We start from the raw sequence: 18,258 nt of genomic DNA, 5'->3' as shown, positions 1-18,258 counted from the left end.
TGAAGAAAGGCTGAGAGAGTTGGGGTTGTTCAGCCTGGAGAAGAGAAGACTGCAGGGAGATCTTATTGCAGCCTTTCAATACTTAAAGGGAGCTTATAAGAAAGATGTGGACAGACTTTTTAATAGGGCCTGTAGCGATAGGATAAGGAGTAATGGTTTTAAACTAAAAGAGGGTAGATTCAGACTAGATAAGGAAGAAATTTTTTACGCTGAGGGTGGTGAAACACTGGAACAGGTTGCCCAGATTGGTGGTAGATGCCCCATCCCTGGAAGTGTTCAAGGTCAGGTTGGACGGGGCTCTGAGCAACCTGATCTAGTGAAAGATGTCCCTGCTCATTGCAAGGGGGGGTGGACTAGATGACCTTTAAAGGTCACTTCCAACCCAAACCATTCTGTGATTCTATGCTTCCGATATGCGCCACAGTAGAATTTTGAGCAGGTGGTTTATGTACAGTGCTGGTAAGAAAAAATAGTTCTATTTCATTCTACGAAGAAACAGTTTCCCCTCAATAACTACTTAGCCAATACTAGTCAAGCTAAAACTGAACTTGCAGTGTCATTCAACAAAGTATAACAACATTGAAAGAACAGAACATACAGACTAGGAGTTTGTGCAGGTAATTCATTAGTCAGCCTTATCAGAAGAGGCCTTATCAGGACTTGTGTCCTGCTTTCACCAAAACAGAGTTAATTACTCTTGAAAAACAAGTATTTTCCTTATAGTCTTACATTCTGTTCTCAGAATGACTTCCCTTTCTAACGGCGTATTTTCATTTCCACTAGCTCAGCTTCATCAGTATCCCAAGTTTGGGTAGTTTTCACTACCGCCCCCCCCCCAAAAGCAAACCCCCCCCCCCTCAAAAAGCAAACCTGTTGTACACAGTAGGTAGAGAAGAACCAGCTAAAACACCCATACCCTAAAAAAAAAAAATCACCAAAAAAACCAAACCCACACATCAAACTTTCAAACAAAACATTACCTTAAAAAGCATCCCACAGTTATCCTTAACATAAGTAAGTCCATAGAACATATTAAAGGTTGTAAATTAAAACATTTGGAAAGCAAATATTCAGAATTTGGGCAAGCATTTCACTGAAGTGAAGTTTCCCCTTTTGAAAACCCAAATGATTATCAACAAATATTGTATTATTCATAGAGCATGCATATCTCTACAGAAGTTCACTGGATAGTACAGTTCATTCTCTATTTACCCGAAGCGGTAAGCCAGAAGCTGCCATTAGTGGAAGGAAAGTGTCTGGGAGACATGCACTGCGAAAGAAGTGGACTTATTAGCCTCAGTTGTGCATAAACAGGCCTGGCTGCAGAAGCATTAAGAGGAGGGAAGGGCAGCAGAGATCCTTTGTTAAGAGAAGCTAGTTTAGCAGAAAGTCAGGCATGTTTCAAGAGACAAAGCTAGCATGTAACCTCATTCCGGTGCAGCTGCCAGCTACTGGGGTGCTCTTGGTATATGCTGGGCAACCTCAGGGACCAGGAAATCAGTGCGAACAAGACATTTAGTTGACATAGTATACTCCCTGTTTTAAAAACAAAATCTCGTTCTCAATTTCTCCTGCAGGAATTTTATTAGAATGGGTTGCTATGGATTACCTGCAAACCCTAAATCAGACTTCCAAACCTGAAATCAGGTCTTTAAACCTTTCCCAGGACTAAATGAAGTATGCTGCTCATAGTGATTTAATACAGGTCATTTCCTTTGGCTGAGCTTTGAACAGTGACTGTGTTCACCAACTGAACAACTGATCTAGAACCAAAACCAGACATTTATTCTAAATGACTGAAGCTAACAGGTTGTATAATTTTGTTCCATTATCACAGCAAACATTGGGAAACTCAAAGAGAAGTGAATGGGACATTCACTGCTAGAGACGATTAGAAATAAGGATCACTGAACTCCTAAGGATTTCAAATGTTTTAACTGGGTTTTTTGGGTGAAGGCAGGGGAGAGGGTTCTTTTTCTAAGTTATGGAGTATTGCAGTATCTCCTTTTTTGGTTTAAATATGTTCTTAAGTGCTACAAAAAGGCTTTGATGTGAACATCCAGATTATTTTATATAGAATTGGGACTTGTCTTTCTTTTCCAGTGTCACCTGCTTTGACTGTGGCTACATTTGAGTTGATGGGTAAGATAAGATAAATATTTTTCCATTTATATAACAAACACCTGAGTTTTTCTTCAGCATGCAACCAAAATAATCTTGTCCCATTCAAAAGAACCCAGTGAAGTTTTCAGAGGCAGAAACAGCAAGTAATTGTTTATATGCCTTTGAAAAATGTTTTATTAAGTACCTGGTAAATACAGGTAAGGCATCTCCACTGAGTGGTACTTAGGTTTAAGCAGCCCACTAAGTTTTAGAGTTTTAGATTTAAGCAAAGAATGGCATAAACAGCACAGGTATTTAAAAGACTAGTTTGAAAGCACTACTGGTTTAAATAAAGCTGTAGAAATTAAGTTTTGTTTGGAGAACATGCTTACTTTTAATGTCTGAAAAATTCCCTAGTGGACCCAAAATCATTAGAGAGGGCTAACAGGCATTAGCTGTACGCAAAAAGTATGCGTCTGTTGTGTTTTTTCCATACTAACTTTTAAAGACAATACTTACAGACAACACAAGAGGGAGTGGGGAGCCAGTAACTCCTTCTCACTACTCACAGTAACAGGACTCAAGGAGCTCTTTTGGTGGTAGTATTCAACGTGTGTGATATCTAGAACTGAACATACTGGATGTTGGCCTTCCAAGTAGGCAGTGTACATCACCTATAAACAACTGATACTCTTAGTAACAGCCTATGAAGGGAAACAGTTTAAAGAATGGCATCTGAATGCTAGAGGACATTTGGATTTGCGGATATGATGTTTTTGGAAACTTTTTGTCCTGTCTTCAAAATAAAACGTAACAGTAAGAGGTGTCCCTAAAGGGAATATATAATCAAGAAGCTAACAGCTTGAGTTTACATACTGAAATATCTCAAATCCTCAGCTTGTCTAAATCACTGTCATATATTTCCCCTTTCCCATTACGCATACCAGCGATTCTTAAAATCAGTGTACCATGGTTTATCAATAACGTTTCCTGCTCAGAATTATAATCTAAATGTAAGAATTTACATCCAATTAACTCACTGTAGAAGTTACATGCAAAACTACAGTAGTAAAAGCCAGGAATGCCAGGAAGAATTTTCTGATGTCCAGCAGTATAATTAGGACAAGTTAATGACCTAAAAACAGCCATCCAAATGCATTTTCTGTCTCAGAGTGATACTCCCTTGCTTTCACCCTGTTTCTTATGCTCTTTACCTAAGCATCTGAAACCAGACACTGTTCCCAGTGCGGGAACATGAATAGCATTATGCTCAGCATGAGTAAATAGAACCCGTTGTGTGGCTCAGAGGTAGGCTGGGTGACTTTCTTCAGCCTCCTCAAGCAAAAATATCCAGGAAAGCTCATAGGCCCAGTGGTCACCTCTGGAGTGCCAAAATTGATAAAAGACCACCTAAAGACTACCTCTCACAAACTTAACTAGACTGTAACAGGACACAGGGAAACCATCACCTCCTACTCAGAGGATTCCCAAACCAGTGACATTTATTCATACTCATCATAGTAAGAACACAGTAGTCCTGGACACTTGCCAGAAACAAACTCTGCAGGATTCTGCACTGCCTGCCCACACAAACAAGATGAGGAAGTGGGACTCTGTTACAATGCTCAAAGGAGGAGGTCCATCCTATCAGAACCACAGTCAGACTTGGTCTCTAAAAAACGCATCTTGATTCTCAGATGTTAAGGAGTTCTGAGAAGAGGTGTCTCAGACAGGATGCAGAAGCTGCTGGCTGTACTGAAAGAAGGTATTCAGCAGAATACTCCATGGGTCTTTTGCAGTCCTCTCTGCAGGGACTAAAAATTTGAAAGCACAGACTACCTACAGATGCAGACTGGGCTTTGTTTTCTGAGAAAAAATTCCAGAGACCCAGGATTTTCCATTAAATTCAGAGCAGGTCATGGAGGCATACAAAGGGTGTTGAAGTAGCACCAGAGTATGGAGAGGAGCAGCTTAATACCAGTATCCTTCAACAAAAATAGAGACAGAGAGGCCTGTCAGCCTCTGCTGTTGAGCTGGCACCACACCTTCCAGAAGAAGCCAACTGGCTGGTGGGAAAGAATTAGTGACAGAAAAGCTGGCATTAAATAGAGCAACAGACTTGCAACTTGCTGGATGGCATGGCACAGAAGCAGAAAGAACTGTACCTATCACTTGTGCTCAACCACTAATCTACAGTGTTGACCCAGGCAGATATTTGCAAGCTCTACCTATTCCCAGTCTTCCTGAGGAGAGACCACGAGGAGCTCATTGTTGGTATTTACCATTAGGACCACTGAATTCTGATTCTCTTAACATCAAAATCAGTTTTATCCTCCTCTCACAAAGAAAAAACAACTGTTTTGACGGAAAGGCCAGAGATGACAGGACTGCAGGATTTCTGACACACCACTTAGCTAAAGGTGATAGGCTGGAACAGGACCTAGTTTAGCTTGACAGAACTCTTCAGTACTCTACAATGCCTATAAAACATGATCCAGAGTCAAACATCCATGGGATAGCTACAGAATAGTGAATATATGAACTGTGAAACGCCTTCTTCCAGCTGGACAGGTGGACAAATTATAGAATCTGAGTCCTTCTCCCTTACCTGAATACAGGTTACTGGAGATGCATCAACCATGAGATATTGCGGATTTAGTCTGAGAGAATTACGTTACTTGGCAAGGACCCAAGCTGCTTTGAGCCACCTTTATTATATGACGATGTGATAAAGATCATGAGACCAAGAGAACAAAAAGCTCTCCTACACAAGTTCTTACGGCTGTTGCCAAGGGTCCCAATAGTTAGCAATAAGACACATTCTAGCATGGGTTAGGCTGCATCAGGAGGTAATCAAATTGGTCAAAGCTGAGAAATGCCCTCAGCCTGTGCAGAGAGTATACGAAGTCATGTGAGCTGCAGTGCTGTTCGATAGTTAAGCCACAAAGACGATGCATTATTCAGATAATAAAGAGAAAAGGCAACAAACATAAAACTAAGCATAGTGTGGCCGCTTTGAAGAAGAGAGGAAGAAGTTACTGATTCCTTTTTCTCTCTGGCAGAAGAGTGTGTGATGTGGCAAGGTAAAACTTACATATGGAGACCTCATGGCAAGATGGAGGGCAAAGGAGAAGTCAAATTAAAAGGGAAATCAAGCAAAGATGTCTTTAGGGTGGGAAAAGGCACTGAACAGCATCAGGCAAGGCTACAAGACTACAAATAGCAGCAACAACAGTGGAAAAGGACCATGGAACTGAAGGACCGAGAAAGCATACCATGCTGTAAAAGCAGCAATAGGAAGGGGTAAGAGCTAGTGAAGGCTTTGCCAGGGACAGGGGCCAAGAAAATAAACACACTGAAAAACAACAGGGGGTCTAGTTGCCATTGCAAGAGGAAAAGACAAGGAGAACAGGAAAAGAAGAAAATCTGTGTGCTGCAGAGTCAGCATTTGCTTGTTGGGAGAGCAAAGAAGCAACTCTGTTCTGTATGCTGCAAGAAAGAGAAGGCTCCATCCCACAAAGGCTTTGACACACAACAACGTGCTGCGAGATCATCTTGCTTCCAACAGAGAGACATGGAAGCAGACTGTTCAAGATGCTCACTCTGTTTGGTTTAGAGTTGTCCAACAGGAAAGTGGTGGCTACAGTATCTGGGCTAACGTCATCCTACAGGTTGGGATCTGATGGCTCCTCTTCCTACACGTCATTGAAAATGCCAGTAAAACAAACAAATAATTCCTAAACATATGGCCTTTTCTTTCTCTTCTCTTTCTGTAAGTAGGCATCAGGATCTCTCCAGTCTTACAGCAGCCAGAAGAAACTGTATATCCAGCTGGCAGGCAGGCGGCAGCGCATGCCCATGAGAAGCACCAAATTACAGTTGCTCTTCTGCTGGCTACTGTCAGAGACAACCTATAGACAGGCAGACTTAAGCTCTGACTTAAGATAACAGTTGTTATTCCCATGAAGCTAAAGAATTGAAGCTCTCATTGCCCATCATTGTATCCCTTTTATAGTATTCTCCACAGAAGCAGGATCAGGCACGCGTTACATCTCTGGTGACCAGAGTAGTCAGTGTTCCCCTGCTTCCTTGCAGAAGCAAATTACGCTGTATCAACAAAACCTCGTAACATTCAGGCTATTGAACTGCCTTTGAATTTACATCAAGAAGTTATCCCCAGAACAACCCAGCTTTGCTGTACTTCAGTTAAGACTCAATTCCTACCTGAAGCCAAGGATGCTCTAAGGCTTCCTCTGTTGTAAGACGTTTGCTTGGATCCACTACTAACAGCTTCTTCACAAGATCCAGAGCTAAGATAATAAAGAGTTGGTTGGCATATGATCAATAAATTCATTACCCAAAGATAAGTTCTGCAATATGCATACACTAAAGCTATGTGCGACAACGCATCTTACAACACTTCAGAACAATGCCCAAAAATACCGGCGAGGCAGATCACTCTTCTTTTTCCTATGCATAGGGAGGTCTGCAGACTGTAACCATTTTTCCTTCGCATGCACATGATACAACACTTTTCAGTATACCAAAATTACCAGTAGATATACTGAGCATGTCCACAATTTATGTTCTGAGGAACATAATGCACAGGAAGTTCAGCACTTTCCTAAAAGCTTCAGTATTAGTGTGGACAAGCAAAGACAGCTTAATTTAGTTTCCTGGTTTACAGTGTCTTGGAAAGCAGATTATCCAGCTGGGAAGATGGGAAAGAAGAGACAAGACATACACATGTATGCTCAACATAATCACATAAACTTCATTTTCTTAGGAAACTGCTTCATAGCCACTGTGAAAAATATGGCATTTATGTCATATTTTATGACTCCAAATCTCCCATAAAGGAATTTTGGCAAGATTTACTTTTCATTGTATCTGATTATCCTGTTATACATACCATTAGGACTATGTATGACCTTAACATAATTTCCATTCCCATATATGTCTGACTTACTATTGAATAAGCTTCAAATAATTCAGGAAGGAGTTATATTTGGTAAGTTTATTAGAAAAAGAATGATCACATAATTTATTGGAAACTCCTCTGCACTGACAAAGGAATATCCAAGGCAAATACTACAATTATTTTGTGTATATAAAATGTCCTGAAGAAAAGCATGCAGACAGTAGCTATCATTTTAGTTTGCTATGCAAAAACTCAATTAGTTTTGCAGACTACTTAGCTTACAGTCGGCCAAACTTGATAGTTGATTCCACAAATGTGGCTGGTATTTTAAGCTCAAAGACTAGCACTATGAAATTACTCTTAACATTTCTCTCTTGGAATTCCTAACTCGTTTCCCTTAAATTCCTGGCATTTTTTGTTCAACACCTGAAGAATCTTTGAGCAAGGCAAAGTTTGTAGACCAGCTTGATAAAGTCAGGAGAAAAAGTGAAAAGAGGAAAAATGGATGTGTGTGCCCACAAACTCTATACTTCTGTAGTTAATAAAGCTAAATATTACTAAGAAACCTCTTCAGTGAAAAATGTATCTACTCTTTCTAATGCTTCAACTTCGAACTTAAAAAAAAAAAAACACAACACATTTTTAAGAGACTACTTTAAAAACTAAACATATCAACATGCAGTGTGTCATACAGCTGAAAGGAAGTTAAAGGAAAACAAAAACAACAAGAAAAGAGCTAGATATTCTGCTACCCACTGTAATGGAGTCATACCCATGTCTGATACATGCTTCCATTCTTTTGAAATGAACGTGTATTCTCCACGAGTGATTTGATCTTTCAGAGATAGCTGAGTATTTTGCTCATTAAATGGTGGATATCCACACAAGCTATATAAAAGAAAACAGGTTAAACAACACAGATTTTGTCATAGCAAATGAAACACTAAAATCACACATTTTAAAGCATCTGCTATCATAGCGTCTTTTACACGTATATAGTTTTAAACACACTTTCACTTCCTAATAAAGATAATGAAGTTGCCAAGTCTTGAGCCATGTATGTCAATGACTGCCCAACGAAGGCAGCATCTACACGGTATCTTACCATACAAAAAGAATAACTCCTAAACTCCAGCAGTCCACAGCTCGGCTGTATCCAGCAGTCCCAAGTGAATTTAGAACCTCAGGAGCAAGATATGTGGGAGTACCACATAATGTTTTCATAAGAGAAGTTTCTCCAAGAATCTTGGATTGTCCAAAATCTGTAATCTTGTATTTAAAAATGGTAACACCACATTACATATTAGATTGACTGTACTAGAATATATCATATTGTCAACATACAACAGGAGGTGACATTAAGTTTCTTCCTTCCAAGTCAGTTCCAGTACATGACTATGAACAAAATTTACCCCAAACATTATTAAATATTCAGTAAACAACAACTGAGAACAGGAGAGGAGTAGGGAGAAATATGACAGAGGATCATACTTTACACTAGCAAAAAGTACTCTCAGATTTGGATGTAAATGGACAACCACAGAGTAAAGGAATTGTAGCTTATTAGAAGAGATTACTTGAAAAATAAGCAGTTAAGCATGCAAATCTATTCAATGCTTTATCGGGGGCAGGAGGGGGACGCCCAACCCTAACCCCCCCAAAACAACAAAAAAACCTGTCACCATACAGCCTGGATATTTGTGGAAATGCTGTCTGTAATTCAAGAAGTTAGATTTTATTGGGGAAAAAAAAAAGGTATCGACATTTGAAGTTGTGTACTCAATTAAGTGCTATACAAGCACAACATTTCTCAGTTGTTCTTAGTAAGTGTACGCGTTGAAATATCCACAAAAGTAAAATAAAAATTATGAAAAAACACCTCAATGTTCTAAGTTACTTCCTGGTTTGTATGACTAATTCCATAATTTTTTTTTTTGCTATGTTTAACTAATTATTGAGAAGAATGGGAAGGAATACCCCCAAATTTCTAAATGAACAAGAAGAAATGTAAGTTTCCTTACCTTTATAAGACATGTCTCTTCAGAAGATGAAAGTAGCACATTCTCTGGCTTTAGATCTCGGTGTATAATTCCATTGTCATGAAGATACTAGATATATACAGATATACAATCAAAGAAAACCAGACCATTAACTTTTTTTAAACATAAGCTTTCCAATTTTTCATATAGCAATGGCAGGATAACTGAAATGGTTGTGTAAGAGGCATGCAAGCATTTAAAGCTACACAGCTTATGACTCTCAAAAAAAAACAAACCAAAAACAAACCACCATTCTGCTTCAAATGTCAAATCTCAATACAAGCACAGTACGTAGACCTGGCAAGGTGTTCCATTCTTCCCATTCACTGGAAAGCTATACTTCTTTCTTCATCTCAGCAAAAGCAACAGAACTAAGGAAGACCAAAGTTCTATGTTGCCTTTGTAGGAATTCTGGTTTTCCATCTCTCTCTCCTTTCTTTTAGTCATTATTATTGTATGATCATACCCTCTTAAATACAAGTCCACGTTTCAGTTTGCAAAGACAGTTAAGTTCACCATGCCACAACAGTCCTCACACTGGTAAGTACTAGTAGACAGATTTGAAAAACATCTCAGTCGTCAAAGAGCTGGAGGCTGAAAAAGGGTTCAAAAACCTGGTGATATAACTAGGAAAACTGAGTAAGGAGGAGATACAAGATCAACGTCAGGTTAAATATACAAAGGATTTTGAAAAAAGTTACTTCCTTGAGGCAAGTGTAGAATTGTTCCCTTATCTGTAGTTCTGAAGTCTACATGCAAGGCTACTATCCAGTTTTCTACTGGCTCCAAATCTGAGAAGAGACTTCTAGCTTCACTAGGAGAACGTTTGACAGCAAGCAAGAATCAAAGTTCAGTCATAAATGACTGATATATTAAGATACAATGAAGTCTGTGTTAAAACTAGGAACAACGTTGATTCTAACTAGTAGTACAAAATATGTACTAGAGATGTCTTCACATTTACACTGAAGGGAAGCTTTTCTTTATTATATCTGAAGACATAGTATCATTACGAAGTAGAAAGTAATGACACCACTTTTATTATATGAGCAGGTGTCCCAAAAATGAGAACTGGGGAAAAATACAATAGTTTACTCACTAATGAGGAAAATAATTCTAAGTTTATTATTTATTAATACCTACCACAGAACAACTATTAAGTTTCTTTTTTTGGCAGTTGCAAGATATTAAAATTAAGTCAAAAGAAAAAAGGAAAAGATTGATCTGAAAGCATATTCAGGTCTAGACAATTAAGTTTGATGTAGAAAACAATCTTGCAGAACTTACTAATGCTTACCACTTCATGAATTTAGAAGAAATTTATGTAAGAACTCAATATTCAGTATCTGAGATCTATTATAGTAGTCTTAACCTGTTGTCTGCTGAACTGAAATGCTTATTCAGGAGTGCATAGTAAAGCATCTGATCACTAATTTTTTCAAAGGCTACTACACCGATGACTCTTTGCCCACACACTACTAAAAGTCTCACAGGATAATCCCGCCAGCATGAGCACAGCCTGTATTATTACTTTAATCCCTGCTTTTAATAAGTAAGAGTGTTTGAATGTTCTTTGGCTGCACTGAGGTAAAGAATCTTATTAAACCAACTTGTTAAAAGTGCTGTGCTGATTGCTTGCACAGGTTTCAGAAGTGACAAATGACAGAAAAATTCATCTGACATTCATATGCATAACCATATTTTTCATGGTAGAATTCATGATTATGTACCTTTACAGCCAGTAGCATCTGATAAAAATACAACTTGCAGGTAGCTTCTTTCATCTTGATTGGCCTTGACACTCTGTCATACAACTCTCCTCCTTCCATCCTAAAACAAATGCAGGTAACAAGTCAATATATTACTTCCAAAAGATTCATCTCAGTAGACAAGACTGAGACCAAAACATTTGGCTATTTTGGCTATAGAGAAGGAATATATTTCTGAAAATGAGTAAGCAATGTCCTAAATACAGCACACACACTGCTGAATTAGGCCTAATCTCCTGAGCCTTCACTGGGAGTTGTTACAAGTTTTTTGATCAGCCTCCTCTTACAAGCTCAAAATCAAAAAAATAGCAGCAATCCTCAACAGCAGCATAGTGGGGAACTATCCAGGCACTAAGTGCCTTCAAAGCGTTGAGGGATTACTCTCCTGGCTATCCTAGTTCCTAATTTTACAGAGGTTTCAGAGAACAGTGGAGGCCAGCAAAAGAAAAAAAAAACAACCAAAAACCACAACAAACAAACAAAACCCGAGTTCAGAACTATACACACTCTTTGTGGCTATGAAAAACATCTCATTTTATGCATTTAGTTTCAAATAAGTTACTTACAGTTCCAAAACAATGTAGTAATCCTCTGCTTCAAAGAAGTTTTTGATCTTGATTAAGCAAGGCTAATAAAAAAGGCAACACAAATGGATACACACAAAAAAGTAGAATCATTTGTAAAAATTAACATTATCAACAGTTTATCATCCTAAAGTTCCTATTTCAGTATGATTTCAACCATGCCAGTTAAACTAACACTTAACACAACTGACTAGCGCCCCAGGCTTTGGCAAACACTTAATATTCAAGCGTGTTGTCTTCTCCCCCGTACCTCCACACACAAAAACATTCAACTCTTGCGGTGACTACAGCTCAACAAGCATCCTTATTTTTTCCAGTTGTGAATTACCATATCCTCAATGTTTTCTTTATATGCAATAGTACATTGGGAAGCAAGGGAAAGTTCATTAAGCTATGCAAACTTTCTGCTTAATGAAAGCAAAAGAAATGCCTTTTGTGGGGCAGGGGGGATGCAGGGGGAAGAGGGGATACAAATTCAAAAAATTGCCAGTGGAATCTAATCTTAATATTTGGTTATCTGGCAGTATTTACAAAAACACACATCAAGGAAAGATTTCTACAACAGCGGTTCGGGTTGAAACTTCTCCTGTGAAGTTTCTTCTCAAATTTACATCTCAGTTATTCAAGGTTTTAAAACCTCAAATCTGTAAAGACGTAGTATACTTAAAAGAAGAAAAAAGAAGTGTTCGATAGACTTATTTACAAGAAAAATTATATGCATCCTTTAACATATTTTCTAAACAGATAAAATTGATCTTTAGTTACTACACTAAGGTCAGTGAACTACAGAAGTAGTAGGCAGCAAAAAGGAATAAAAATGTACAGTAACACTCACATGATCTATTTTCTTCAAAATTTCAATTTCTGTATTGATATTAAAAGCCGGGTTCTATTAAAAGAATCAAATACATATTGGGTAAGACAGTGCTGTTCTGGAATAAGACACATCAGAAACAAGAGACAGTATCAGAAAAGCCATCGTTTCACGTCCCTTGCTACTTTAAGTGACCATAACATATAATCTTTTTCCATAAACTGATCAGGCACCTTCAATGAATTAAATGAACAGTCTGCTTTCACTAGCTGTAGCAAGATATTGCTCCAGACATGTCATTTCACTGCAGGTTAGAAATCTCCACCTCATTTCCAAACTCCAAAAAAAAAAAAAAAATCTTGGCGAGTATATATCAGTATTGTCCCTTAAACAGCTTTCCTCCCTCCAAGATGATTTCCATATGGGCTAACCCTAAAATTAAATGCTATTCTCTCCTAGCCTTATTTTGCAAGATAACATAAACAGATTCTTTTAATCTGTGGCTTAGGCTCAACTAATGAAATCAACCCAGCAGGTTTTTTTATTGCTCTTCTTCCAATCCAAATCAATCATCTTTGAACACACAATCAAATCCATATACAACATTCCAGATGCAGTCCTCTCTGTTTTGTACAATGGCATTTCTTAATAGTTATAATTCATAACAGCATTTCTTAATCTTTATTAGAAATGTTCCAAAATTGCATTTTGCAATTTTCAATCCCATTGATGTCACATATTCATCTGCAAATAACTATATCTACCCCCTCCTCTGAACTAGGAAAAGCATAGATTATAGCAGAAATTGTCACTGATCTTGAAGTACACGATCTTGCACTATTAAACATTATCTGATTTCTATTACTCCAGCATACAAAAGTATCAGTTCTTCATACATGATACTGCAATCTTCCTTTCCTGACAACAGAGACTTTGGGTCAGTGCCAAAGAGTTGAATTAGTATATTCCCACTTTTTGTGCCATGATCTCTAAATGTAATAGTACGGAAGACTAATCTCAAGACAAATACTGAAAATTTCCACTAGTAACTAATTCTGCTCCCACTGAAGCCTCTTGGCATCCTTTCCTCAGCCAGCTACCTTTCCACCTTAGAATTTTTTTCTTTACAAAACAAGTAATAGTTTCCTATACAGTACCCGATGAAATACTGTGTCAGTTTGAACAGATTCTGTATGTTGTATCTGTGCTCTGAAGTCCATTTTCTCATCAAAGAAATTAAGGTTAATCCAACTTGATCTATTGTTAGTAAATCCACAGCAGCACAACTTACATAACTCCTCCTTCCATGCACTTTTGCCTCTAACTGCATTTTTCTTCCAAGTTTATCTTATACCCTTATATAAAATTAAAGTTACAGTCATAGATAGGAAGTTGCTTGGATCTCTTTCTCATGTTGGAGTAAAGCCACGTGGCCTGTTCTTCTCCTTCAAATTCAGGCTTCTGCTACAAGACCAGCCACATGAAAAGCCCTTCCCAAAAGGCTTCATACGATTTTGTTAAAAAGTATTATGATGGAGAATACAACAAAATTAGCAGAGTTTGTAAGTTTTTGGTCAAACTCGGTTGGTTAAGATGTGCCCATCTGATGCATTTTAGGAGATAAACCCCACAAGACTCCCCACCACCCTTTGTATATACCACATTAACAAACAGTCCTAAATTGTGAACATAATGAAATTGGTCAAAGAATAAAAGCAAGCATTTTCTACAGAACTCTGTAGATCCTGTAAGATCAAAAGGCATTTTGAAATTACATACAGAAGACGTTAAGTGAGAAAATCCTCTTTAGTTGAAGAGAGCTGGGGAGTCAGGGAGGTTACCAAATATTGCAGGACCACTGCAAGATGGCCAAAAGACAGACAAACAAACAAAAATACTTACTGCCTCTCTAATACCACTTGCCATAAACTTCCGTTTATTGATTATCTTTACCGCAACTTTGTTACAAGTGCTCTTCTCAAATGCCAGTTTCACTTCTCCACAGGCACCACTAACATAAAAGCACAGCTATGTTAATGCTTACAAATAGTTTTCAAAAATCTGCATAGCAAGTACAGACAAATGAAATGAAAGCATTGGATTACACGCTATTTGAGGCTGCTGCGTTCTAACCTTCTGAATATGGCATGTTGTCAAAACTTTCTCAGAAAGCATTCAATAGTTAGGAAGTCTATCTAAATAGCGAGTGATGTCAAGGGCCACCCGTTCAAAAATGCAGGAGTAAATATGTAGAGCAACTAATCTGTTTGTACAAGGGGTACCAGTGAATATCAAGGACAAGCTCTGTCAGCATTTCCATCACACAAATGCATTTAAGAGAAGAGAACCTAGTGAAGAGTTCTCTCAACACTGGACTGCACAAATCTGAAGAATAGGTATGACAATACTTCTATTTTTACTAAGTAGCAATTATACCACCGAAAGAAATCTTTGTATTTTGCACTTGGATTTTTTTCCACTTAACCATTCTCCTCCAAATTCTTCACTGACCATCTTTTTCCAAACGATACAAAAATAGCCTCCACTTCAGATAGCCTCTCTCCTTTTTCCTGAAAACAGTTCTTTCCCCTTCTGTCTGTAGGCCTCAACAGTGATGTTGTAGAAAGCTATATTCTGACATAAAGCTCCTCCTTCTGCTTCCAGTAACTGAGTAAATTAATATACAAAATTTAAAAACTTGTTATTCTCTTCTAGAGAAAAAAAAACCCTGAGTTTCACAATTAACGGTAGGTTACAAACCCAAGCCAATGATAGGAATAAAGCCAAAATTCCTGTTTAAGCTGTTGTAAAGAACAGGTTTACTCAAGTGTTATCATTCATTTTTTTCTTTTTCTCTTTTTTTTTTTTTTTTTTTAAAACAGCAGCTCAAGTAACACTGGTAATAATTCCAGCACAAGGTACTGAAAACGGTAACAAAATTAATGCTTAATACTGTGGAAAGAAGGATGCTTACCTTCCCAAAGTCTTTGACATGATATATTTCTCTCTGAATTCTCTAGGAAACACCAACTGATCATCCACCATAAGATCAGAAAATACAAACACTAGGAAGATGAGTGGAGATCATTTTCCTGTTATTAATTTTAAAATTTTGTTATAACGAACAACTATGTTTCCTGAGCTTTTATAGTCAACAACATAACTGAGAAAATGCTGCCTGCTAGAAGAAAAACATAAATATATAAAAAAGTTAATTGATGCTATAAATGACATCAGCTATGGGTCAGCAAGGTGATCTTATTACTGAACACTGACATCTTTGGTATTAACTTCACAACAGTGCTTAATCAATTAACGCTACGCATAAGGACAAAATAGGCAAGAATTTCAATGTCACAGCAGGGAACAAAGAGAAATGACAAGCAGGAAGACAGCATCTTAGTGGAAAAGCAAAGACAAAGAAAAAACCCCCCAGCCCTGCTAATTTTACGAGGGTTTTTTAATTATTTATGCAGCGTCTGGTAAGTACCTGGGTCTTCGTCAACTTTCCTTGAATAGACTGTTTCCCCGGTTCCCACCACCACATGCACAGCTACTGAAGCACAAAAGTGTTTCAAAAATAGGGAAACAACTATAAAACTTTATACTCTAGTAAGGTGGTTCCTGATGCAGCTTCATTTAAATTTTCTTTTTTCATTTTTTTTTCTACAGTTGAGGTAGATACGGATAATTTTTATGTGAGTACTAAAACATCAATTCATAGCTGTATTTTAACAGCACTCGTGAGGAAGCTCAGCTTGCAAGAAACATACTCAAATGACTGCAGAAACAACCTCTTGGTCAACACATGAAGAACCTATTTATGGTACAGTACATTTTACCCTTATTAGCCTGTATAGACAGTGCAATTTCAGAGTTGTGAGTCAGTGGAAGTCTCTTTCCTTTTCCAATGAGCTCTCTATTAACAAAAGTTCCATTTGCACTGTGGTCTTCAATGTAGGCAACGTAGGAATTTTTTGGACCCATTTCCTTAAAGAGAAAAAAAAATGGGAAAGATAACAGTAGGGAAAAAATGACTTTACTGTAAAGGCATGACAGACTATAGAAATTTACTATTGTTGGCTCAGGAAATCAGATTACTGAGGTTATTTGATAAACCGGGTTAATGGAGCGTTGCCAAGAGTCTTGTTAAAGGAGTCAACACTGAAGGTACTTAAACTTTGATTTCTTTAGGATCCGCCCCCGCCAAAGTCAATCTTTTTCAGTTATGCCAAAACAGAAAAAGACAGTTAAACTTTTTAGCACCTACCCTGAAAATTCGGAAATGCTTCTTGCTATAGTTTTGGTAGAAGCCAGTCTCAGACAGTCCTAGCTTAGAAAAACTATAATCACAGCTTTTGTCTCTTCCAAACCAATATTCATCATTCACGCAGTCTGTAGAGGAGGGGGAAGTAAAGCAGAGAGAGAACACAAAAATTGCAGGAAGTTATTAACTATGGCACTACGGAATGATGCCAGATGGTAGCGAGTAGGACAACAAAGACAAGATTCTTCCTACACAATCGAGTTTATGTGTCTTAATTCAGACAAAGCACCATGCACTGTCAACACCTTCTACAATATTTTAATAATTTTACCCTTTTAGTAATAGTAGAGTTTTCAGTTCACTTTCAGCAATACAGAGACTCATATGATACATAAACAAAATAAATTATGAAATGGAAAAATGAAGCAAGTAACAAAGAACACGAATACCCCAGAATTCCTCTAAGTCTGTGGAAGCTGTGTATCTGGGTACTCAGCGTAAATGCTGGGATGTAGTACGGAATAGATTATTGCAAAAGTTGCAAGCTTGTACTTAAATTTGCTTGTACTCAATTTGAAAATGAAGACACTGCTTTTTACCAAGCTGCTCAAATCTGTTCTGAGGTACTACAAATGAACCATGAGGCTTATTACAATATGCACATACCACAATTGCTGAAACCTTTTCCAAGTGCAAAGAGTCGACCCCAAGGCTGAGAAACAAGCTCTTCAGATTCCTGGTCCTCGGGGATCGATGGAAGCTCCTGAGTGGGAACAGTGTCCAAAGAACTGAGGGTCCCAGAACTTGAGGAAGACTGACTAGTACTCTGTGACCCACTGGAAGAGGAACTGGTACCACCCTGTGACTGTTGGACACCTTGAGACTGCTGCGCTTGACTTCCAGTCTCTCGAGACATGTTGGCTTCAAAGAGAGTGTTAAAAAAACCAGTTACCTCAGCAAAGTAAAACTGACAAACACACCCCATACTATTAATATCCAAGTCTATTCTCAGTCTTCAATTAAGTCAAACTTTCAACCAAAGTGTGCATGTGTGGATTATGTGTAAATCCCTAAGAATTTTGCAAACCGTGATGTTTTTCCTTTTAATAAAAGGATGTGGTGCTCCCCCTACTGGTTCTAAAACAACAGTTACACCTTATTCCCGGATTTTTACTTGCGCTCTTCAGGGCTCACACTTTATTTCACAAACGTGCGTGCAGCCCTCTCTGACAAAGCATCCCCACACAAAGCAGTAACTGTTGCAGCTCCCCAAACACAAAGGGAAAAACTGAAAAAGGAAAAATAAGAACTATAAAATGAAGTACGTTTTCTTGACGCTGAAAGCACCCAACAGATTTATCACGCAGCAAGCCAATTTGGTGTTTTGGCTGAATATTCCTTTAATATAGGTTATAACTCACGGATTTTCACATATCTCTTCCACGCAGCTTCTATTCAGCAATTTTATTTACAAAATCGCCACACTTATACATAATTAACGTACAAAACTCTGCCAAACCCAAAGATACGCACCACACCCCTAGCACCTGCTATCAAAGACAGCAGCAAGAAAAGGCAACAAACGGCATCTACCTGCCCTGTTAAGACAGGGGAGTTTACAGCGGTATCGTGCTGTCCTCCCCACTTAAGGAGGAAACAATCCACTGGCCACCTCATCTTTAGCTGTCTTTCTCCAACAGCATCTGTGTTCATCGTGCCCAGGGGCTACTATAGCGTCCGTGAGCCTTCCCAGGGTCGCTG

General features: G+C 38.2%; 1 protein-coding gene across 1 annotated transcript in view; it reads right to left on the bottom strand.

Moving 5' to 3' along the window:
- CHEK2 (checkpoint kinase 2) overlaps positions 1-17,413 on the bottom strand; it is a 20,455-nt gene extending 3,042 nt beyond the window's left edge. The window contains exons 1-12 of the mRNA XM_009282806.2: positions 17,164-17,413; positions 16,501-16,625; positions 16,073-16,220; positions 15,205-15,295; positions 14,133-14,241; positions 12,252-12,305; positions 11,399-11,460; positions 10,794-10,893; positions 9,046-9,132; positions 8,130-8,293; positions 7,797-7,912; positions 6,328-6,413 (exon numbers count right to left, since the gene is read on the bottom strand). Of these exons, the coding sequence (XP_009281081.2) occupies positions 6,328-6,413; positions 7,797-7,912; positions 8,130-8,293; positions 9,046-9,132; positions 10,794-10,893; positions 11,399-11,460; positions 12,252-12,305; positions 14,133-14,241; positions 15,205-15,295; positions 16,073-16,220; positions 16,501-16,625; positions 17,164-17,413 (1,392 nt within the window). The remainder of the gene's footprint in view (positions 1-6,327; positions 6,414-7,796; positions 7,913-8,129; positions 8,294-9,045; positions 9,133-10,793; positions 10,894-11,398; positions 11,461-12,251; positions 12,306-14,132; positions 14,242-15,204; positions 15,296-16,072; positions 16,221-16,500; positions 16,626-17,163) is intronic.
- Between the last annotated feature and the right edge of the window lie 845 nt (positions 17,414-18,258).

Source organism: Aptenodytes forsteri, unplaced genomic scaffold, assembly GCF_000699145.1.
Source record: "Aptenodytes forsteri isolate BGI_AS27 unplaced genomic scaffold, ASM69914v1 Scaffold550, whole genome shotgun sequence".
NCBI lineage: Eukaryota > Metazoa > Chordata > Aves > Sphenisciformes > Spheniscidae > Aptenodytes > Aptenodytes forsteri.
The sequence above is the reverse complement of the archived record's forward strand: the minus strand, read 5'-3'. Positions and strand labels throughout refer to the sequence as shown.